General features: G+C 43.9%; 1 protein-coding gene across 8 annotated transcripts in view; it reads right to left on the reverse strand.

Annotated features, from left to right (window-relative positions):
* Positions 1–1,385: 1,385 nt before the first annotated feature.
* Positions 1,386–24,540, reverse strand: part of ITGA6 (integrin subunit alpha 6) — a 68,735-nt gene continuing 45,580 nt past the window's right edge. For 3 of the 8 annotated variants that reach the window (XM_059704080.1, XM_059704084.1, XM_059704087.1), the window contains 14 exons: positions 20,277–20,437; positions 19,951–20,094; positions 18,163–18,278; positions 17,857–18,049; positions 17,687–17,770; positions 17,511–17,590; positions 17,280–17,357; positions 17,090–17,192; positions 15,202–15,375; positions 13,789–13,887; positions 13,585–13,695; positions 13,390–13,488; positions 8,557–8,682; positions 1,386–3,583 (listed from right to left, as the gene is read on the reverse strand). In XM_059704080.1, coding sequence (XP_059560063.1) covers positions 3,422–3,583; positions 8,557–8,682; positions 13,390–13,488; positions 13,585–13,695; positions 13,789–13,887; positions 15,202–15,375; positions 17,090–17,192; positions 17,280–17,357; positions 17,511–17,590; positions 17,687–17,770; positions 17,857–18,049; positions 18,163–18,278; positions 19,951–20,094; positions 20,277–20,437 — 1,730 coding nt within the window. In that variant the 3' untranslated portion in view covers positions 1,386–3,421. Of the gene's footprint in view, positions 3,584–5,714; positions 5,845–8,556; positions 8,683–13,389; positions 13,489–13,584; positions 13,696–13,788; positions 13,888–15,201; positions 15,376–17,089; positions 17,193–17,279; positions 17,358–17,510; positions 17,591–17,686; positions 17,771–17,856; positions 18,050–18,162; positions 18,279–19,950; positions 20,095–20,276; positions 20,438–24,540 lie in introns of all 8 variants that reach the window. The other 5 variants (XM_059704083.1, XM_059704086.1, XM_059704081.1 and 2 more) reach the window with 3 other exon arrangements.

The raw sequence follows: 24,540 nt of genomic DNA on the forward strand, positions 1-24,540 counted from the left end.
CCTGGGCAGGGGCCAGAGCCAGTGATCAGGGGGAGATGGGGGTCCCCTGTCCAAGCCTGACACCTCTGGCGGAGGCGTCAGGCCTGGGCAAGGGGCCGATCAGGCGATCGGAGGGTGATGGGGGTCTACGCCTCTGGCCGAGGCATCAGGCCTGGGCAAGGGGTAGAGCCAGCAATAGGAGGGGTCTGGGGGTCCCCTGCCCAGGCCTGATGCCTGGGCCAGAGGCATCAGGCCTGGGCTGGGGGCAGAACCAGTGATGGGGGGAAATGAGGGTCCCCTGCCCAGGCCTGACGCCTCTGTCAGAGGCGTCAGGCCTGGGCAAGGGGCCGATCCTGCGATTGGAGGGTGATGGGGGTCAACGCCTGAGGGCTCCCAGTATGTGAGAGGGGGCAGGCTGGGCTGAGGGACACTCCCCCCCCCCCACCCAGTGCATGAATTTCGTGCACCGGGCCCCTAGTACTAAGTATAATGGAAAATACTGGACAGATAACACATTTTAGATTGGAAATTTATTCAGGATAGGTAGGGCATGCTGTATTGTCTGGGCACTTACATGCTTTTTTTTTAATGATTTTTTAATTGTGTAAATCAGCATTGTTTGAGGACTCTTTTTTAAAAAATATTTTTAATTGATTTTAGAGAGAGGGAGGGAGAGGGAGAGAAACATGGATGTGAGAGCATCCATGTACACCCTCTATCAGGGACCCACCACCTGGGCACGTGCCCTGACTGGGAACCAAACCGGCAACCTTTCAGTGCACAGGATGATGCCCAACCAACTGGGCCACACCAGCCACTGGCCAGGGCTATATGCTTTATTTTCATTTATTAAATTGTGATAACCCAGCTAGAGAAGTTTCATAAAACCACTTCAATCTAAATAAAATCCTTTGGTAAATTTTTTTCCTGACCATTCAACTCTGCTGAATCAGTCCTTGGTGGTCAATTTAATGATACATGTCACAGCTGGACTGCTCTCACATCCAAAAGGTGTTCTAAGAAAGCAGCTTAGCCATAAGAACTCTGATTTTTCATGCCATGGCATCATTGCTGAATAATACCTTTTCCTTCACAGGCATAACCTTTGAAGCAGATGAATCAATGCAAGACATTTCCCAATGTGTAGATGTCTTGAATAAACCATCTTTAAGATCATTTTCTTTTGAGTATCAACTTAACAGTAAAGCCAAGCGGGGGGACAACCCTCAATCGTATTTGTGGGGGCACACTAATAGCTTCTGCTGATCTGAGATGATATGGGGCACTCAGAATAAATAAAAACATCGAAAACTTTAGTTGGGCTTAATGAAATAAAAAAAGCAATTCAGGTTACTTATAATTTTAGAGTTTGTTTCACATATACAATGCTGTGTTACTAAGTAATGAACACTTTCATAAAAAAATTTATTTCATACTTTTGTACAAATATCCACAGGTATTTTCTAATCATGAAATAATTTTACAATGCTAGTTAATATAAAATGTATCAAATGAGAATAGACCAGTGACTTGACTTGAGATGACATTTTTCACAACTATAAACATAAAGACCACCACATTCTTATTTCTTTGTTGTTGAGCCACCCTTGCACCCACCTCCTCAGCCCTTCCCAAGGACATTCGTCTTTATAACAAGGGCCTAAACACACGTTCAAAATATCAGCTTCTTAGCAACCTATGAAGCCAGTACATTGGGTTCCAAGTTACCTAAGCAAGAAACTGAGATTTTAAACACTGTTATGACCTGTTCTCAAGAAACTTTTGTAAACAAAATATCATTTGGAAAACAGTATTTGTGAATGAAATTTCTAAAGTACAACTAGAGTAATGTTCTTAGTATCTTAAGAGTATAAGATTTCCAAAAAGGAAAGAAAATTAAAACTCCAAAGCAACAATGGTACATAGCTGTATTTTGTTAAAAGAATGAGACACAGCTTACATTACATCCAAACAAATTAGCACCTGGTTTGCTGTTGCTCCCCATATAACTTAACATCTTGAAGCACAGTCATTTTTTAAAATCTGGCTTTCATATCTATTCAATCTCTATTGAATGTATAGAAGAATAATGTCTTCCTCCCCTCCTCCACTTTTACACTTAAAAAACAAGTTAAAGTCCTTGTTAGAGTAGTCCTAAAATAATCCGGGGAATATACATAGGGGAGGAAACACAGCAAAAAAATAGAACTCCAACTCACATGACGTGATTGCAATAACATTTAAAACGTAAAAGCCATGATGTTCTAATCTGACTTTTGGTATCGGGTATTCAGTAGTCTTCCACTGGATCGGATTGGATCCACCATAGGCACTCACCATTTCTTTCAAGTCCTGTATATACAGCAGTGAAAGGTCAAGAAATAACCCCCCCTTTTTTTCCCCAAAAGTTCCTGAAAGTTATAGCATAAAATTCAGAATTGTCACACAGGGCTCCAAACTCAAAAATATCCATTGTCTGTTCAGAATTAAACTTCTAACGGTTAATCCTATTTCTTAAACAAACCTTTTGGGTTTGGAGGGAGGGGGTCAAGGTAAGGGATGTCATGAAGGAAGATGTTTTAATAACTTATGTTGTAAATTATAACAACTCTCTGGTACATTTATAAAGCATTATTTTCTTTTTGCAGTAAATACTTTAGATCAAACCAATGACCGCCCATGTTCTAATTCTGATTGCTTACTCCAACCTGCAGGACAAACTGGAGAATCTTTGGCCCGTTAGTCAATAACAAAATGGTTTGTAAAAAAGAAAAAATAAATACCATATACAAATAAGGATAACTAGCATTCAAGTCAGTTGCGCCTGTGTGTTTTAGTGAAAAGGGAGAAGGAAACCTGGATGTCTTTGGTGTGAACAGGTATTCACACATCTGGGAAATGGAGAAAGATGGCAGGATGGCAACATCACCTTCTATTGCACATTTAATTTAAGATAGCACTTCAAATGGAAACACAGCTACCCCTACGGCATCGTCTTGTGATTGGGGACAGTTAACTTGCAGGTTCTCCAGTCCTACTGGGAAGCCTGCTTGCAGAGGCAGCACCGACCGCCACTCTGCCGGCTCGGTGACCACGGGCGCCTTCTTCCGGTTACACTAGCCACTAGCGGGAGGATGCCAGATGAGCGCAACTGGGCGGGGCCTTCCCCGGCACGTGTGAGTCAGCCACACCAAAAACAAAGGCAACCGGGAAAGTTAAATTAAGGCAGTTAAAGAAAAATCCATTCCAACAGTCTTACACTTGGCTGTGCAAAACAGGAGCCGTAGGCTACGTAACAATGTCCACAGCGGTTAAAACTGTCGGTTCGTACTATGGCGCAGTCTGTCTGAACTCAATAGTCAGGGATCAGGCTTTTAGACCATTTGAATTTCTGAGCTGGGGAATACAAAAGCAGTTGGGGGCTGTGACGCTCCTCTGGCCCCTAGGAGTAGCTTTCATTTTCATTCCACCTTGTGATCCACTGCTTTTTCTCCAGGTGATCGCTGTATTTTTCATCTCTGATCTCTCGCTCTTCTTTCGGGATCTTTACAGCTTGGTATCGGGGAATACTTTCATCGTACCTAGAGCGTTTGAAGAATCCACACTGGAGAAGAGGGAGAGATAAACAGAAGCACGTTTAGTAATCCCAAGGAAAGCAAGTGCACTAGCCGGGAATATCTAAGCTTTCTGTTCAGATCGGCCTACCTCTGGACTAAGGAAAAAAGACACGGTTTTCTTTTCAGAAGAAACTAGTCGGCTGAAGATGTTAACAGCCAGTGGGGATAAGCAGAAGAGAAAAATAGTTGTAAAGCTGCTAGGAAAGTCTCTTTTTCCATGTTGTTTTTACATTTGGAAACAATGTGAGCTCTCTCCTTATTGAAATTTAAGTTTATGCAACAGTGCTCCCATTTTTTATAATCCCAATACTATCTGTGAAAGAGCTACCTTTTAGATTAGAAGAACATCATTTTGAACAATTTTTTTAGAGGCCATAAACCAAAGGTTATTTCATGCCCCTCTTCCACTAACGAAATGAAACTCAGGTCACAGATCTTTCACAAGTTACAGTTTGGACATGTCAATGTTTGAATGGGTCAGTTTAAGAGTCTTCTCTCCCCAGAGGCTGCGGGACACATCCCCAGCTGGAAGGAGAATCGCACAGCCGGGCTTGGTGCTGTGCGTCCCAATAAGCGGTTTCATTAGTAAATCGGGGAGTAACTCCGTCCTGCAATAAAATCAATCAGGTACCACCAGAGAGCTGAAGGAAAGTATCACCAGACTGAATTTCAGAGCGCTGCCTAGTTGTTCTTTTTTAATGAATGTATATTTTATTCATTTAAAAAACATTCAATATGATTCCAAGTAGATTTTTCTTGAGAACATATCTAGATGTTTAACAATCAAATTGAATATTTTAAATGAGTGAAATATATGTGCTTTTTTTTTTTTTTAAAAAAAAAGGATGTTTTCAATTTAAAAATGCAGTTAATAGGATGAGGAAGATACTTGGAATGGTTGATTAATTTGTTTATTACATGAACCCAACAGGAACAGAATGTTAATATTGAATTAATTTATGTTATCAGAATGTCATGGGGCAAAATAAAATTACATATACAGTTATCACTGAATAAACAGGAATAATGGGCCAAGAAGTTTTGTTCTAAGGCCATTTCAACATGGACTCCTTTATTCTGTGCAAAAAAAGCCAAAAGATCTACCTATTATAAAATGTGCTCTTGCCTCATTTAAACAACGAAAGAAAGCAAGGGTGATATGCAACAATTAAAGGGAGATGTTGGGATTCACTGTGACAGTGCCATGGAAAGGGACTGTCGGAGTGATTCTATCCTCTCACGCCCACAGGAATGGAAAAAGGAATCATCACCAATTCCTGTTTCCATGGGTTTACAAATATGAGAAACAAAACATGAACTTAAAATCAATTGAATCCCAAGGTGGAATCGAATCTCAAGAATATGAAACAAGGTCAAAGTCCATTGAAATAAAAACTGTCCAGAGCATTTTTATACTAAAATTTGGATATTGAAGGTAACACTTTGGTAAAAAACTGCCTTCTGAAATTGGCCGTAATGTCCATCATGCCAATAGTCACAGTTTGCTGCAATGGTCTTTGACCTGAGGTAGATATGCAGGACAGGAAGGTGCATGCTTAGCTAGCATAGAACAATTTCTGAGCAACAATAAAAGCATTCCAAACCTCCCCCCATCTTTATAGCAAGGAGATGCAAAAGATGACAGTGAGAAAGTCCTCTCACCCAGAGAAACACCATGTTTCCAACATGCAAAAGGTTAATTAGGCACAACACAAGCGTCCGTCAGTAGGAAATTCCAAAATGGACAAGAAATCGGGGATGATTTCTCATGCACCTTCGAAATTCCATGGGATGCTGCATACTAAATGAACACTGTGGCAAACTGGGCTACGAAGCCTCCTTCTGTGTGTATACAGATTTCAGTTTCTTCATTGCTATGGGTGATGTTTAACCACAACACAAAACAACTCACCTGCAACAAAGGACTCTGTGCATTTAAAACAAAACAAAATAGCTTTCAAGTGACATAAATAAAACCATTCCAAGCAGGGCAAGCCAGTGTGGACATTTGGAAACATCTGTTAATGGGACACACATAGCAAGCTGTTGCTCTGAAAGTTAGCCACCACAACCATAGCAGGTCCCACAGCTAGCAATTAAAAAACATTGATCAATTACCAATTACAGAAGTAGATCACTACTATGCATCAGAAGTAAGCCTTTCTTTATCAGATGGCTGAGCATGGATCTCAGCCTTGTGATATGTGGCATCATAATGATCTTTCTTATTTCTCTTGAAGAAACCACACTACAAGGAAGCAAGGTATTTGGTCAGTTTCGCAGTTCTGTGAAGAACTAGACAAAAGAAAATCTCAGATTTTAACCTGTTTTCTATTCATAGTTCGTTTACAAAGAGACCACACTAATGGATCAACCAAAAGTGAACAGCCACTGCACTGTGTTACTTTCAGACAGCAATCAACCCAACTCTATTACCATGGGTCTCTGGTCAAACATTTATATGGATGACATTAGTCAGCTAATTGATTTTTCTATTTGTAACAGAAATCACGAAGACAAAAATCATCCTAAAAAGGAAAATACATGCCTATCTGATTTTAGGTTTGGGTGGTTTTTTTCTTACAGAAAAATATGGACCTTAAAATAGGTAGATAGCACAAATCCAAATAAAACAGAGAGATACTGTATTTTTCTGCTTTTCAAGTAAAAATGCCATCTATTTGAGGCCTCTGAATTTGTGGGGTGAATCAGAATATAAATTCAAATAAACCATCATGAAAGAATGATTACACTCAGTTTCCCGAATTCTGGGCCACCATGTAAGATTAGGTACTCTAAATGACTATTAAAATATAATTCCACTTTCTACTATAATATCCTCCATTCAACAATGAGGATTTTCTCTATTTACTTTAATCTAGTTCATAAGGCCATCGATCTGCCCTCCGAAATATAACTTGGTCGAATAAATCTCTGCCCTTCTGAAAAATTCTGTTTCTAAGTCTGGCAACTCATGAAGGTAAAACTCCAGATCTGCTTTGTACAATATGGTAGCTACCAACTGACTACCCGTTGCTATTCAGATTTAAATTAAATTAAATTTAAAAGTCAATACCTCGGTTGCACTAGCCATATTCCAAGAGCTCAACAGCCACATGTGACTAGTGGCTGCCATATTGGATAGTACAGCCTCAGAAAAATTCCACTATGACTGAAAGTTTTACTGGGCAGTGTTGATTTGGCCAATGTATCTTGATATTTATTTGTGACTAAATACCTCAGTGAGCAATCCTAATAAACTTAGGGAACCAAGAGCCCCAGTCCTTTCTCCAACTTGGCAACCTATATAATATCCATGGGCATGAGCATCTTAATTTGCAAAATGAAGGCGACTGGAACAGCCCGGAGGACTTTCCTCTCTTACCTCCAAAAAAAATCCTATGTAGAACCCCAATATTTAAAGCAGATACAATTCAGGGGGCTGTTGGTCTTAGCCTCACCTACTTAGTTGTGGCACCTCTGTGGATGTGCAAAATCCAACTTAAAGGACACGGAACTAAAGTCCTTTCTGGCCCTAAAATTCTATGACTTTAAACTTATAAAAACAAACAGTTCAGTTTCAAAAAGAAGAGTATCTGTAAAATTATAAAAATGATTTTCATGCAAGGGTTGTAGATATTTAGAGTTCCCTTGTAAGTTGGAATACTTTAGAACTTACCAAAAAAAAAAAAAAGAACCAATGAGATCATCTAATCTAACCCAATTATTAACAGCTAAGGCAACCCAGTATCCCAAGGAGGTGAAATGATTTGCCCAAGATTATAAAGCTTGGATTTCTCAACTCTCAATCCACTGCTCAATGGTTGAGTGTCAACTTATGAACCAGGAGGTTATGGTTTGATTCCCGGTCAGAACACATGCCTAGGGATGCAGGCTCGATCCCCAGTGTGGGGCATGTAGGAGGAAGCTAATCAGTGATTCTCTCTGATTGATGTTTCTATCTCTCTCCCTCTTCCTCTCTGAAATCAATAAAAATATATTAAAATAAATAAATAAATAAGCAATATTCTGCATACATAATGCCACTGTAACAAATACATTAATATTTCTGCAGTGAAATGAATGCATAAGGGCTAAAGATTATCAATAGCCTCTCCTCTTCACATCATGTCAAATGTTGCTGCCAAATAAATCATTACAAACTCTCAGTTTTCAGAGGTGTGTTTTTTTGGCAATTTGATAAGCGACTGTGGACCTCCATTACTGAGAATAAATCCAAAATCTATAGGTCATAATCTCTGGCAACAAAATTTGCATCCATCTCATACCCACTTTCTGGTAATGTAAACTACTTACTAGTAGGAAGCAGGGAAAAGACATTACATTTTACTTGCAGGAGCAATTCTAATGAAGAACACCATGTTGAACCCAATCTTCCTCATGTCTGATGTAGGCTATCATGACCCCCTTGAGATGGAGTTATTCATTAATTTCATAATCCCAACCTGGCTATAATGATAAGAAACCCCAATTGCAGCCATGAACATTACTTTGCAGTTGAAATGAATAGGAATACAGATTCAGATTAATGTGCTACCCAAAAATTTGGCTTAGATTCAGAAAATGATCTGATTATAGATAAAGAAAATGATAAAGTAGTAATATTTTAAAAATTGTTACTTGCCAAAGATGCTGACTTATATGTGAAAAACACCAAAATTTATACCTCTAAGAAACTTCTTATACTGTATAAATAATATATCTTTAAATACAAAGTATTAGATAGATGTACAGGTATTTATTGTAAAATTTCAAGTTTGCTGTTAAAGTTTCATAATAAAATGTTGGGAAGGGAAGAGGAAGCAATGAAAATAAATTATATAATAATTTATATATTCACACACTATTAGTGTGAATTCACTTTTTTTAAAACAAGAAATAAAGTTTAATCACGAAATAAAGTTATAATCATGAAATTCAAATGCCAGGTATCACTTACCTTCCATAATAAAAGAACTAATAGAGCAAGCATCAAAATCCCAGCAAGAATGGCCACAAGGATGATCCACCAAGGAACTCCCGAGTGCTGAGCTGCCGTCTTGGAGGGAAACACAGTCACACGAACCTATGGCCACACAAGAGAACAACACGATTACAAAACAGGAAGACAGTTGACACCAGGAATTTGTCCAGACACACTTTGGACAAGGCAGCCTGTGGAAGGATGAGATGCCTTTTTGATGCAAGACCCTCTCTTTTATTAATGGACTACTGCTTCTTTCCTAGAACCTGGAAAATGCTGGCTTATGTTTTGACAACGTCTGTATTTCTTTGCCAACAAAAGTAGATAAATTGTAAATAATAAATCATCATTCAACATCAAGTTGCAAGTTATCAATACACAGCCAAATCTGTTTCATCTTTACAACCTGGTAGCTTTTTGAGAACGATCACACTTTTTAAAAATTAGTTTTCAGCGATGAAAACAACAGGGCCAGTTTAGGCACAATTAGCCTCCATTTGTCACTCAGATTTTAAAGATGTTGTAAAATATAAAAACAGGGAAGGAGCTGCATGACTGACGCTGTCATTGGAGAATTGGATGGGCGGAATTTCTCTGCTGCAAGCAGAAGAGGGGATCTTACGTTACCTTGAGAAAAAGAGCTTTCTAAGACTCGCATGGGAGAATGAGAGATTTTTACTTGTGTGAAGTTATATCCCTGGGTTTCAAAAGTCCCATTTCCCTTAAACCAGTCCTGGAAAAAGTGTAGCTGATCAGCAGAGCTGGAAGCAAAGCCAGTGTCCAGTTTCCTTTCCATGTGGAGTTAAGTCTGGCATAGCATCAGGCTAATCACAGTCCATTGGTCCATTGTGTGTGGGGTGGACATGGCTGGGGGCCATGTGGGTGAGTGCAGAGCGTGAGAGCACACCCCTACAACAAGAGTGTCCAGAGAGCAGGAGGGCCAGGAGCAGGAGCTCCCTTTGTTCAGGAGCTCATGTTTCTCAGATGTCACACCCCTGCAGTGGCCACGCCTATTATGGCCAGTGACCTCCTCCCAGACCTTCCCGGGCATGGGTTCATTCTTTCTTTGCCCAGTCCCTTTCCCCAGGATCTGCAGGGAACAGGCCAGACGAGTGTAAAACTTCAGCTTTCTGGCACTAATGGCTTGCCTACGTTATCTGGCCTTCCCTTGGCTCCTTTCCTGTTAATTTACTAAAAGCTGGGTTAATTAAAACAGTATCAGTACCATTTTAACTTTTCCTTAGGATAGCAAACTAAGGACCCTAGAAATATCCTAAAATGGCTTGGTGCCATCTTCTACAACAATATGTATGGATAGTTTAGACCCTGGATTCATTGATAGTTGGCAAATACCAATTAAATAGAAATAGTGTTCATTTAGAAAGCTAAGAAGTCGCTCATGGAAAGTCACAACAACTTGGTTAATGTGAGTTTACAATTCAAGTGAATTTTTGTGATGCCAGGAGAAGACCTGGTGATGGCTACACATATGATTTTGTAAACTATACTGATTGGGATTTGATCACTTTATAATTTCTGCTATTTTGGAGGTAAGAGAATAAAGAGTAAACAAAACTTAGAGGGGGCATTTAACTTCTATGAAATATTTTAGTCAAATATTCTACATGAGTATTGAACACTAAGTGCTGCCTAAAAATGTGTCTACACTGTGCTTCAATATTTCTAAATTATAATTCTTTTTAATCTCTTCATTGAAGTACTTCCCTTTCTACTTATACCAGAAAACACCTATCCGTCCCATTTGACTCAGAAAATACTTAAAAAGCAAGAGAACTGCTTTTCTTTAAACATTTAGTGGGAAGGACCACATTCAGAGTTCCCAGCCAGCTAGACTGCCTGTAGCGGCAGCCGTAAACACCTTATCGGCGCCCTGGTTTCCTGTTTTGCTCTCAGTGAGGTTTCAATCTAGCTCCCAGCCTCATAGGGGACCTCAGAGCTCACTTCCCCTCACCGCCCTTCCTCCCACTGGTGTCCCAGCTGTTAGGAAAAAACAACCCTTCCTTCAGGTTACTGGTTCTAACACAGGTGAGCCATAAAGAAGGGAAGAAAGAATGAGGAGAGACCAGTGAAGAATACAGTGGATGCGACCTGTAAACTGACTAGTCTAAACGAGACAGAAAGATCATTTCAACTAGCCTGTGCTGAAGCCCACAGCAAAGGCGCACAGTGTGTCCTTGGGGGCCAGGTGGCAATCTGGAAGAGCCATTCTCATTCCTTAGAGTAAGTTCTGATAAAACTGGCGATGGAGAGTCTATGCCCAGGAGAATCAACCTTATTATACCCACACTGTATACCAAAGCCTTTTAAACAGCTGATCACAGGGGGAACTCTCTCCCACAAAAGGCTGCAATCCAACAGCATCCTGGCTGAACAAGGTAACTTTTGACTTTGCAGCCGAGGATGGCAGGACGGACGGGGGGAACCCAGATGAGAGTGCTAAGCCCCCGAGTCTGGCTAACATGGTAACCAGAACTTGGAGCCTTGGAACTGCAAAACAACTCACTGGACAAAGACTGCGTGCGAGGACCAGGACCGAAGGCAGGGGCTGGGCTCCCCATTTAAAGGGCACTAAGCTCTACAAACCCAGTCTGTGCAAGGCCTCGCTGGGGACCAGGGAGGTGAGAGGCCAGTGAGCAAGACTTTATTGTTTGTTTACCTCCATTGTCGATGGAAAGGTTTTGGGTTTTGCCTGAGGACAGGCACCCTCCAGCTGGGATTAGGAAGAAGGAGGCCCTGGCCTTAGCGTCAGGTGAGGGGAGACCAACCTGGAGCTGCCATTCCCAGAGCCCCGGGAGCCTTTCTCATCTTGCCACACCAACTTTCACTGATAGACAGTAACAAGTTCCGGTGAGTAGAAGCTATTCCAACTCCAAAACCAATATTTTTTTTTTGTTTCATTAAAATCAAGGCATTTCCCTGGGAATGACCTCATCCCTCATGTGCCTGTAAGGGGAAAGGGCTTAAGCTCCGCTGACACACTCCATTCCACCCCCAGCGAGCAGTGCTTCGACCCCGGCAGCCTGCCCGCTGCGAAATGCTTCCCTACATCACTGCAATCGAACGCCCTCCAGTCCTGCTGAGGATCAGTATAAATCGCCTGATGAAGGAATTTTCGTATCTTTTATAAAACTCTCTATTACAGACACATTCCCTTTAGTGAATGTTGCTCCTATCAGAAACCCACCTTACAAAAGGATCCACCTCAAGTTCTTCTCTGAATTCAGAGCCCAAAAAAGGAAAAATCACATTCCCCTGAAACATGATGTGTCCACTTTTTAACCTGTATTTCCTTTTCTCGTTGGCAGCCCAGATACTCGCTTCCTACTTCCTTAGGACTGAAGTGCGGAATGTAAGTAAACCAATGAACTACTCCCTCCCCTTCTGTGGCTTACCTCAGCAGTGCCCGCCAGCTTCCCCTTCTCCCAGACCACAGATCCCGAGCAGCTGACCCTGTGTCCTATTCAATAACGTTGCTTCTCTAGCATTTGTGCTGGGGGGGGGGGGGTTACACAGTCCTTAATAAGTGCTTGTTTACTGGATGGATTTAATTTTTAAAAACATGTTTTTCTTGATTTTAGAGAGAGGAAGAGAGAACTGTCGATCAGCTGCCTCCTGCATGCCCCCTACTGGGGATCAAGCCTGTACTCTGGTGCCCTGACCGGAATCTAATTGGTGACCTCTCGGTGCACGGGACAACACTCAACCAACTGAGCCACACCAGCCAGGGCCAGGATGGGTTTAATTTAGTTGATGCTAAAATATAACCATCTAATCTGGTTCACTTAGGTGACCAGCTCTCTCTTTGTTATAACAATGTCTTAAAAGCTTTTATTGACAAGGGAACACAAAACTCTTACAATTGGTTTGGTTTTAAAGGAACAAAATGGATTTTTCTTTTTCTTTCTTTTTAAAGCCAGGATTAGAGTAAATGCAATGGGAAGACGTTTCAATATTAAGACTAAAAGACAAGACTGAATAACTCAACCTCCTTTGCTTCTATCTCAAAAGATAAGTAATCTTCAGACTGGAAAAAATAGATGAAGCAAGATAAAGATGAAGCTAAAACCCATGATAAGTAAAGGAATAAAAAGAAAAGGCATCCTGACACTTCAAGGAAGCTAAAACTTTTAGGACCTAAAAAACTTCTTAAAATACTAAGGAAATGTGTCCGTAAATATGGTATCTGAGCTAGTGTATCTCAGAAATCACAGTAAATATCAGTGTCATAAGACTAGAGATGAGACAATGTCTCAGTTTTCAAAAGAAAGGAGTTCCAGATAGGGGACCAGTAACCTGCACAAATCTACCAATTATTAAATAAAGCAGGATCCCAGCCAAGACTCCCAATCCCATTCGCCAACACTAGCTCTCCACGCCCTTGGGGACCTACAATGCCCCAAACAACCTCCTTTTCACTTGTGACCCAGCCACCGAACTGGGCACCAGGCCCCCAATCCCATCGTCTCCCAGAAACAGGAGCCTCTACTGAGGAGCCATGAGCCCCACTTCTGGTCTCATGTCCCCAGGCTGGTGGTGACGCGGGGAGGTGCACCGGGTCCATCGAGCAGCAGCTCCCAAGTCTACCGTGTGCACTGCAGAACCAGAGGCCCCACTGAAGGATTCACTCCTTTCTTCAGCGATTCTATTAAAATACAGCGTGCGGTGGCAGCACCTGAAGACGTTATGGGATTTCTCCTGGACAGGGTCGCCGGGCTGTGAAATGAGCACCACGGCAGCACGTCCTGGGCAGGGGGTTTTGCTCCGAGTGCGGACCGGGGCCCGTCTCACCTGGGTGCCTGCGTGCGGCAGCTTGATGTTCTCGGTGGCAGCAGATACATCAATGGAGGCCCGCACGAGGATGTCCAGGTAGTTCATTTTAGAGTACTCCTGTGTGGAGACAAAGTGAGCGAATGCGTTAGGGAAGTGAGACATGTCCTAGGCGGTGGCAGATGGCGTCCGGAGACAGCCTCCCAGCGGCCACACCTCTAGAAACGTGCTGTTCCACAACCTGGAGCGCAGCAGCACGGAGGCCTTGCTGTCCAGCCCCCGCAGCGGGCACCTGATGTTCACGCAGTTCACGTTGACGCTGCAGTTCTGGGAGGAGAGGAAGGCGGGGTTAGAACGCAAGGGCTCGGGAAGACCTCCCCCCCATCCTCCGTGGGATCGCAGCTCTTGAGAAATACTTACAAGGGTCTGGTATTTCCTGTCAGCAAATAGTGAAAACTTCTTGCTACCATCAATCTGTTTTTCGGCAATTTCCCGTTTCCTTCTGGAGTTGTGGGACTCCTGAAAGGAATTATATCCCAGATCATTCTACTTAACATAATTCTGTCATGACTTGCACCCTCCTGAGTACTCCCTCCCAAATGATGCCAAATTCACGGAGTCCACAGTATTTGCCCTTCTCCTGCCACCAAATGTGCAGAAATCATTTAAGTGTAAAACTCTGCAAGTGTTATTACGCCACTTCAAGGCTACTGATTTGGGTAATTAATTCCCACTCTGACCTTAAAACCCAGGGAGAGAAAGAGGCTGTCTTTGTTCTGTCTCCCCACCGAACTGTGAGCATCCTAAGATAGGGTCAAATCTCATTCCTGTATCCCTACCACCAGGTAGATATCTAACACAGGGTGAAAAGTTAGCCCATCTTGAATGAGAACAAACAGAGAAAGAAGCAAAAAGAACCAGCATGTGACTTGGCCAGAGTAGGGTACTGAAATCTAAGCCTTATAGGAAGTTTTAAAATTGCCCTTTCCTTATAATAAGGATAAGTTATCATGGATCAACTTATTTCTCCAAGTCGATGAATAAAGGATCATTCTAGAAGCCACCAACTACGAACACCGATCATACCCAGTCACCTTAGAATTCAAGATAGAAGAGACGGACATTCACTAACAACATCAATCTCCATCACACTGGAGTGTAAATGATAAACCAGGTGCGTCCGTGTGGAGCAGGAGAGGAAAGAGTTCCATGTGGCGGCTTTGAAAGCAGGCGGCACTAAATGTTGAACCTGCCTCTTAGAAGCTGAGTGACTGAGAAAGTTCTCTCTGAATTTCCATTTCCTCATCCATGAAATGGTGAGGGAAAGAAGGCTACTCTCACAGTACTAGCCGGAGAATGAAGTGAGAAAGTGCCAACAGAATGTGTAGCGCAGTGCCTGAGACTCAGTAAGCATTCCATACGTATCTACTGTTTTAAGAAACGAAAATGAAAGTCTTTGGAGGTCACTTGCTAAGGTGCCAATATCTTTTGGAATGAGTTTTCTTCTACCGGGAGTTAACACTGGCTGCACCCCCGCCTCCCCGCCTGTCCCAGTCCTCCTTATATGTCATGCTAGGTCATACAACTTCAGAAAATGTCATTTGCCTCAACAAGCAGTGAATGACCCTGACTTAGGAACCATAATGGTCTCCTATCCACAGAAATCCTCAGCCTGTCTTGGTTACAACACAACTGTCAAAGAGAAACTGAGATGCCAAAGGAAGCGTCGACATGCCAGCACATGGGTTTCCTAAGGAGAGTAGTGGGTTTCCCCTCAGAAGTCAGCTTCTCCCTTCTTATCCATGGAGACGTGAGATGAACCCACCAACATACCTTTAAGTTCAGAGGGTTTATTTCACTCCGTGGCTCACAAGCTATCTTTTCCAATCCTTTGGATTCTACTTTTACCAAATAAAGCAACCATTTGCCGTTGCTGATTTCTTTTGGCCACTGGATGTTCAAGGTTGCTGTGCCCAGGTTTTTAAGAGGCTTGCCCAAGTTAATAACCTGTTAAGAAACAAAACGCGTTATTTCCGTGCAATTGATGTGACGTGGAATTAAGTAGCAGCTCCTATTTCCAAGAGAAAACAAACAAATGAAATACTTGGCATGATCACACAATCAAAGCAAAGGCTCCGAAATTAGACTATAGGTAGGGTATTCAAAATAGAGATTTGTTCTTAAAGGATTCTAGTCAATAAAAATGGAAAGAAAAAAAGGTCAAAGAGAAATGATGGTTCATTCAACCCAGGAACAGCCGCAGTGTGCAACAGGTTATTGGGTACAAATACACCCCGCTCTCCACGTGTCCGGGGACAGTCACGTGTGACTAGCTCTGTAACCACCCTGTTTGGCAGGTGACAAGGCCTGGGCCGTGCACCAACCGCCTGCCTCTGGGAAACCCCACCGACTGAAAAATATGAAGCTGCCTCTGCCCTGGACCACCCTTGGGAGGCGTGGGATAGCACCTGGGAAACTGAGTAAAACCCTGATGGCAGCCACAAATCTGAGGCCACGCTGCAGGCGGAGCAACTTCCTGCAGCAGAAGCTAGGAGAGCTACAAGCCCCGTGCCTGTGTGGGGGACGAGCCCTCTGCCTGTGTGGGGGACTGCTCCGGAACCCAGACCTCTCTCAGTCACACCTGCAGAGGCCTCACAGCCACCACTGCCTGTCACAGCCATGTCTGTCGGGCTAGGAGCCGCACAGAGGAGAATTCAGCCTTGACCCTGCTAGAGTCAGGGGTGAGCTCATTCCTGCCATTTCAGTCATTCACCTCAACAATGGTCACGGTACTTTCAGGAACAGGATTTCGGCCACAAAGATCCGAAACCCGCCTGTCTGGGAGCCAGCTCTGTGCCATGCATTTATGTGCAGCCACCTGGGCTTTGAGCTGCTGTGCTTGCCTGCTGTGAAAGGGTTCGGAGCAGCCATCGGCCTTTTGTACTGGCATATGCCAAACCCACATTCCCCAGCACAAAACTGGGCTTGGGAAGGGGAGTGGGCATTAGCCACAGCAGTAAGAGAGATGGCCTTAAAACAGAGGAGGAATCACAGCACATTCTAAAGCCGTGGTTCTCAACCTTCCTAATGCCGAGACCCTTTAATACAGTTCCTCATGTCCTGGTGACCCCCAACCATAAAATTATTTTCGTTGCTACTTCATAACTGTAATTTTGCTACTGTTATGAATCGTAATGTAAATATCTGATATGCAGGATGTATTTTCATTGTTATAAATTGAACATAATTAAAGCATAGTGATTAATCACAAAAACAGTATGTAATTATATATGTGTTTTCCGATGGTCTTAGGCGACCCCTGTGAAAGGGTCGTTCAACCCCCAAAGGGGTCGCAACCCACAGGTCGAGAACCGCTGTTCTAAAGCCAAATATAAATCACTTTGCGATTTTCCTGCTTTTACACAGACTAGGGTGGGGGGGGGGGTGGAGAAGGGGGAGATCAAGTGTCCCTTTGTCTCTATACCACACAGACATTCAGACTCTCTGATAAGAAAAGCAAACAGAACTGGATTCTGGACAGAGTCTTGTGTTGTTCTCTGTTCTGGAGGACAGGACTTTCCCTGTAAGTCAGTGTGTTAGTAACTGAGCATTTATCAGGCTTATTTGTTAATATGACTTATTAAAATTACATATTGGAGACCCTAGTCAGCATGTGTTAGCTTCCAGTGTCTGTAATAAAAGGACCCATGGGAGGACTCACCCTGAACTCATACTCTATCAAACTTCCCACTTCATCTTCAGATTTCATAGCTTGCTCACCAAGGACGGTCCCTCCAAAATACACCTGGGAAGGTTTGGCAACTCTGATAAATTAAAAAACACCAGTTTTAGTGAGGATTGTAAGTGGTTCTTTCAAACACTGATTTGTTATGCTAAACACAAACACTTACCCAGAGACCGATAAAAGCAGTTCAATAACCACTTTTGCAGAAGCTGTAATTGGAGCCAAATTATCTTGATTGCTTGTTCTGAAAATGAAAAGGAAACAATAGGGTTTTATTTTAACAGTCAGTTTTCTCACTACAATTACACTTCTTTTATGAGGTAGATCAGGGCCAATCCGCTGACTGGCTGTGTTTTCACAAAATAATTCTGAATGGAAAGGTTGAAGTGACTCTTACGTTTCCAACTTCAGATTAATATCCAGATCCGTGGTGTCAAAGGTGACCTCAGTTGTACTTAAAATCAAATAAAAAGTAACCTAAAAAATAAAAATGGCCATGAGCATGGGTCAAACATATCAACATTGTCATGGCAGTGAAAACAGTAGAATTCAATATGGGAAGGCAGGACCTACACTGGAATTTCTTTTAAAAGGATTTCCAAGCTCACAGTCCGCTTGTGAGCCGTTCTGGTTGGCAACACAACTCAGCTGCTTCTCCTACAACAGAAAAACACACGAGATCACAACAGGCACCCTTGCCACAGGGCGGCTCCCCCTCCCAGCTGGTGTCTAACTGCACTCACAGGGAAGGCCTTCAGCTCTCTGTACGCGGAGTAAGTCAGAGTGTCCGGGAAAGTCGCGATGAGTTTGGCTTCGTGCGCGTCGTCGCCATCTCGGGTGGGGTTCTTTGGGTCAGAAGGGCTGTTTGTCACTGTTATTTCTAAAGCAATGTCCTTCTGGTCTTTTAGGACTAGTTCTGGAACACCTTTTTGACTATTAAAGAAGAGAAACATGACAAAGGCCTCAGTATGTTTTCAGGAAGCCCCTTTTTCACAAAAGCCCCCGCAAAGCCAGAGTCCGACCGGCTGGGGCCACAGAGCAGCTCTTACATCGGGAGATAAGAAAACTTGTCCTGGTTTCCTTCCCGGGTACAAAACTTGTATTCTAGTTTAAGGTTGCTGTTGCACACGTTGTCGTCTCCACATCCCTCTTTTAGGAAGTGCACCTGGAGGAAAACAAAACCGTGGTCAGAAACGTCCGTCCTTTGGGGCTCACAGAGGCGGTGACGGGCTTTCTCCTCACGGTTCATTCCCGCGTGTGACAGTTACGGGAGCAGAAGCCTCGCTTCAGACACACTTAGGCATGCAGGCCATGCCCCTTGGGTCTGTGTTTTAAGACACTGGGAGCCCAGCCCGTGTGGCTCAGTGGCTGAGCACCGCCTATGAACCAGGAGTATGTTTGCTAGGTGCAGTGCTACTAGTGCTCGATAATCACCCTGATAAATAATTGGGATACTGTCTCCTTGTCTGTTATGTTTAACATGACTACAGAGCTGGGAATATACACGAGAAATATTAATGTGATAATCAACATGAAAAATATATGAAAATATACAAAAGTATAAGGACAATAAAAACTGACAATGTGGTCCTGGCCAGTTTTTCTCAGTGGTTAGAGCAGTGATGGCGAACCTATGACACGCGTGTCAGAGGTGACATGCGAACTCATTTTTTTGGCTGATTTTTCTTTGTTAAATGGCATTTAGATATATAAAATAAATATCAAAAATATGCGTCTTTGTTTTACTATGGTTGCAAATATCAAAAAATTTCTATATGTGACACGGCACCAGAGTTAAGTTAGGGTTTTTCAAAATGCTGACACGTAGAGTTCAAAAGGTTCGCCATCACTGGGTTAGAGCGTCGGCCTGCAGACCAAAGGGTCTCGGGTTCGATTACCAATCAAGGGAATGTACCTCGGTTGCAGGTTAGATCCACAGCCCTGGTTGGGTGCAGACAGGAGACAACCAATCGATGTAGCTCTCTCACGTCAATGTTTCTCTCTCTCTCTCTCTCTCTCTCTCTCTCTCTCTTCTTCTCCCCCCCCCCCCCGGCCCCCTTCCACTCTCTCTAGGAATTATCCTCGGGTGAGGATAAAAAAAAAAAAAAAAGACTGACAATGTATAGATGTATAGATTTAGGCATCAGCTCCTACCCTAACACAGTCAGCACTCACTTCTAAAAAGCTTCATCAGTGGACCACCAGACCCAGGGGCCTCCGAGTGGGCACTGTGGTACTGACGGGATTCTGACAGCAAGTGCATAACGTCCAATTAGGACGTCACAGCTCCAGCCTAAGCTTGCATCTCAACCAGCTTAAAACCTAGCAAACATAACCCCACCTCATAGGCATGCAGCGAGCCATATAATACAGATTTTTCTCCTAAGATTGTAGGGTACACTTAGCACTAAATGACTATTTCACAGCTGCTACTTTTTTGACTTGCTGAATTTTTATATTCCTTGATTTTAATGTTCAGACTAACAACAGTTGGTTTTCTACATCTTAATGTTCTTACTGGCAAAATGCAATGTATTTTTATTTCTTCATACAGCTGTAGGAGAAACTTGATACGAGAATAAGAAGTTCTGCCAATTATGCTCTCAATAAGTTGCAGTGGCCAAAAAAAAAAAAAAATACTTTCTGGCTCCAAATTGTATTCCATATGCTTCTACATTCATGGCTAATCAGAGAAACAGATCTTCCAACTTTGCAGATATTTTTAAAAGCTTATTTAATACAAAGAAATGACCTTTAAAACACATCACTAGTTCTTGTGCCTTTAAAGACATTTGATTTAACATAATAATATGGCAAAACAAGTCAGAAAGACTTACATCTGTATGGACTGTCTTGGGCTCGTTGGAATTCAGAATTGGAAAAACCTCTGGAAGTGAATTCACTCGCCGCCGCGTGTTCGGGTCTTGGATCTCCACGGAAGCAGTTATGGGGATGGGACGCAGCTTATCCCTGATGTTTTCCTGAAAGGTTGCAGAGACACAGGTCAGCATGGGATAAACGCTACTGGGAAACTCCAGAACAACACTTCATTTCGTACTGAGTAACGGGTTTCTAGGATAAATTTCAAAACCTATACATGCCACCATAATACCCAGCCCTTGTCCCCATAAAAAAAACTGTTTTGACTGCCCGCCAGCCTCACCTGCAGCCAGAGTGTTTCCTCCATGCACGCCTTCTGCTTCTGCCTGCTCAGCGTGATCTGTTTACTATACTTGGGCTCAGCACCTTGGTTCCGAAACTGAACTCTCGATGACAGCCCGGATTTCCTTCTCTCCTTTTCAGCCTCAAGTGTGCCCACAATGGCTAGATAAAAGGGACAGAAATCATTATGATCTTCAAGTGCATTCATGCACATTCAGCTGTAAGCATGCTGAGCTCCTTTTAAAAATATTTTGATTCCTTTTAGAAGGACACTTTCCCCACTGCCACCGTTTCTCTTCAGATTTCTTGATAATGGACATTTTGATTGTCTTACGGTGTTCAAACCAAGCTGTCCTTTCCTGCCCATTGCTGTTGACAGTCTTAAAGTTAATTTTTCATTGAGCCACCAGGGGGAGCTCAAGAATAAGTCAAAACCTCTGAGCAGCATCTAAGAATCAGTTTCTGGCTGAATCTCAGCAACTCAGGGCACTCAAGATAACAGGAGAACCCAACGCTCCCTAAGGGCCTACACTGACTCTCCCTCCAACAGGCCGGTGCTTAAATGTCCTAGCACTTTGACACTCAAAAAGGGATTAAGAAGTAAAAATTGCCAGTTATAAAAACTGTCATGGGATGTAAAGTACCACACAGAAAACATCCTATATAATAAAAGCCTCATATGCTAAGTGTCTGGTCCTCTGTTCAACCAATCAAAGCGTAATATGCTAATGATATGCTAAGTTCAACTGCTCTCTATGAAGTGCACTGACCACCAGGGGGCAGATGCTCTGACCAGCAGATTAGTTTGCTGCTGGGGTCCAGCCGATTGGGACTGACAGAGATGGGCCGGACACACCCTGGAGCCCTCCTGCGGTCCCTCCCCAGCTGGCCAACCTCCCGCATCCCTCCCTGACCCTGGATCTTGCACCAGTGGGGTCCCTTAGCCTGGCCTGCACCCTCTTGCAATCTGGGACCCCTCAGGGGATGTCAGAGAGCCGGTTTTGGCCTGATCCCACAGGCCAGGCTGAGGGACCCTACTGGTGCACGAATTCATGCACCGGGCCTCTGATAGTAAATGATACTGTAGTAACTATGTATAGTGTCAGATGGGTACTGGGCTTCCTAGGGTGCCCACTTCATATGGTATATAAATGTCTAATAACTATGTTGTACGCCTGGGATGAGTATGTCAACTGTGATTAGAAAAGAAATTAATTTTTAAAAAATTAAAAAAAAAAGAAAAACAATTCCCTTCAAAAGGGTCTCTAGACGAGCAGCGCAGCATCTCCTGAGGTCTGCTAGGGATGCAGACACAGGCCCTGGCCAGACCCACTGAGCCAGCTCTGCATCGTAACAGGACCACCAGGTAGTTCTTTACATGCTAAAGTTTAATAAGCACTGATAAAGGACAGGTGTCTAAAGAGGAATAATATATATTAGAGACATAAAAAACTTTTGACAATAGGTTGAGACTTTTCAAGTTTAAAGAAAAAGAATTAAAAGATAAAACATATTCCTTTTAGTGGCTAAAGGGCCTGTGTGTCAGCTAACCTAGCTTCCACAAGCCACGCTTCCAACCTGCAGAGCTCTAGCAGGCACAGCTGCTCTTGACTGCCCAGACCAGCGGTCGCCAACTGGTGGTCCGTGAGGTCCGAAAGGTTGGTAATCGCTGACCTAGACTAATGGAGCTGAGGCCAGCCAGGACCTGGATAATCAAAGTCTCCATCCTTGACTTCAGAATGCATTCTTGGCCATTTCTCTGGATACAGCTGCTCTTTCTTTATGGGAGAACCCTGAAGTTACTTACACTCACTAACCACTAGCCATCAGAAGGGAAGAAACCACAGAGTGTACAGGGCCAGAGAAATCAGCCTCAAGGGGAAAAATCTGCTCCAAAAAATGCTGAAAGTTGAATCAACGACCCTTGGTCTCTCATTCAAGGTAGAGTTTGCCAGAGCCCTTCTGAGAGCATCTATGGTTAATACACTCTTCCTGCCGACGGAGACATGGAGGCCACGGAGGTGGGGCTGGCCCAGAGCCACACAGTGAGCAACAGAGGTAGAGTCGGCTTCGCAGTCTGTGTCACCAACACAAAAGACAATTGGTTGATTTCAGAGTTTCTTAAATATCCAGGTTCCCACTTGCCTCTAGACCTCTGTGTGACTCACTCTCTCTGCCAGCCGGACCCCCTCTCCCCTCCCCTCCCCGCCACTGCCCACAAACCCTACTCCTTCAGATCTCAGCCTGGACATCACTTCCTCTGGGAGGCCGTCCCCTCCCCCCCCCGGGGGACCTGACAGTATGCTACACTTAGCCCATTGCGCTGTAACCATCTGACCGCCTTCCCCGGGCAGAGCTGTGTATGGGCAGGGACCACCTCAGTCTGCTCACCACTGTACTGCCCAGCAAAGCACAATACCTGACACAAGTACCATTTGTACAGTAGAAGAATGGAAGCGGGAGTGACTAGCCCCACATCAGCATACACACCGGTACACATCTGCCCACACAGGCACACAATGGGATGTTATCCTTATGCTGACATGACAGCGCTTCATGTGCTGGGCCAAAATTCAGCAACACTGACAGTTTCGAAAGTAATTTCTGTGTCCACGTAAAGAATTTTCAAATGTCATGGCTGCCAAATGGAATGTGTCTCCATTTTAGGCCCTCGGTAGCCTTGACATCATCCATTTATCAGTGACCTGCTAACTTCACAGGGAACCAGACGAGGGCTCCCACGCTGAGTGCCCCTGGCAGCAAGAGGAGGGGAGGGTGTGGGTGCATTAAAACCGCTTATCCACCCAAACCACTCCAACCTCCTCTAACCCTCCAGACAGTTCACATCATCTTAAAATCCCTGCAGGCCACCCTGGCCGACCTTTTGAGGGGCAAGCCACGGAGAACGCTCATTAAGGTTCAATTATAAATACTGTCCGTACAGAGTGCCACATCCGAGGGCTGCACCGAGTTAAAACGGCCTGGCCCAACAATACGCCCGCGTTCTCAGACCGCAGATGCGTTCCCTTACACGCTCTGTGGACGTTCTGTTTAGTTTGATTTAGAATTTCCCAATACTGTGGAAATACAGGCAATGAGAGCAGGTTTTCTCTAAATGTCCTCAGAGACAAGAGTTCTATCCATAAGAGGCCCTCAATAAGCACTTGGTTAATGGAGTCGCTGCATAAGATGAAATTAATATTGATTTGGGGGGAGACAAGGAATGCCCTGATGAGATTTCACGTCTATTGTCGAACTGAGTGTGGCCTGAGAGAACAGAAATGTTCCCGGTTCCTCTCCTGGCCTACTCAGAGTCCCCAATTCTCCCCGTCTCTCCCGTCCACTTCCCAACACAGCGTAAAGGGCCTGTGATCCGAGCAGGCAGGCGTGAGGCACTGCGTTTGGGTAGAAAGGACACAAGTGGTCCTGGGAGGACAGCAGACAGTGCGAAGTCATCGAAGACGTTTTCTTGTCATTCGAAGCTGCACAAAGAATCGTTTCTCTGCTCAATGACATGCCAGCGGCCTCAAAAGCAAAGCGAGAGGCCACGCTCCGCCTGCACACACAGCCATAATCCGCCGGCCCTGGTCTCAGGTCCCAGGGAGATGACCCAGCGGACGCCGCCCGGCACGTCGGGGAGACGCAGAAACCACCCGAGAGCCTAGCATCTCGGAAGATGAAGGCTAAGCGGCTTATGACAGTGGCCCAGGTGGGAGCAGACTTATCTGCCAAACACTGGGAGAGGAAAGGGGACATCTTTTAAACAGAGAAGACAGAGCAGTACTTGAGATAACAAGGAGCAATCTTATGCAAACTCATTATCTCGAGGTGGAGGAAAAATATGAAAAGAACAGGAACTACCTGTCCCTCTAGAAGCTTCCCTTGGTGGCACAGACACCCCAAAGCACAGCAGCGGGGACCCAGGCCAGACCCCGGGGGAAATCACCCTCACTCTTCGTATTTCCTTTTGGGGAAAGATTTTCTGTAAATCTCCACACCCCCATCGGGAGCTGGAGCAGGTGGCTTACACCGGAAGAGGCATAGCTGCTCCAAGTCACACCAGAGAAGCTGGTGACCGACCATCACTCTGGTTGTTGGATGGGGAGCCCTGTCAGGATTTGCATTACAAAGGAAGGAGCAGAAAGGCACCTTCGAAATGACAAACTGCTTTCACCACATCATCTCCTCTGATCTCCACACAATGTTACATAGTAATTCCTACTAGAGGCACTTTTTTTTTTTTTTTGAACGAATGGGAAAATAAA

This window comes from Myotis daubentonii, chromosome 7 (assembly GCF_963259705.1).
Source record: "Myotis daubentonii chromosome 7, mMyoDau2.1, whole genome shotgun sequence".
NCBI lineage: Eukaryota > Metazoa > Chordata > Mammalia > Chiroptera > Vespertilionidae > Myotis > Myotis daubentonii.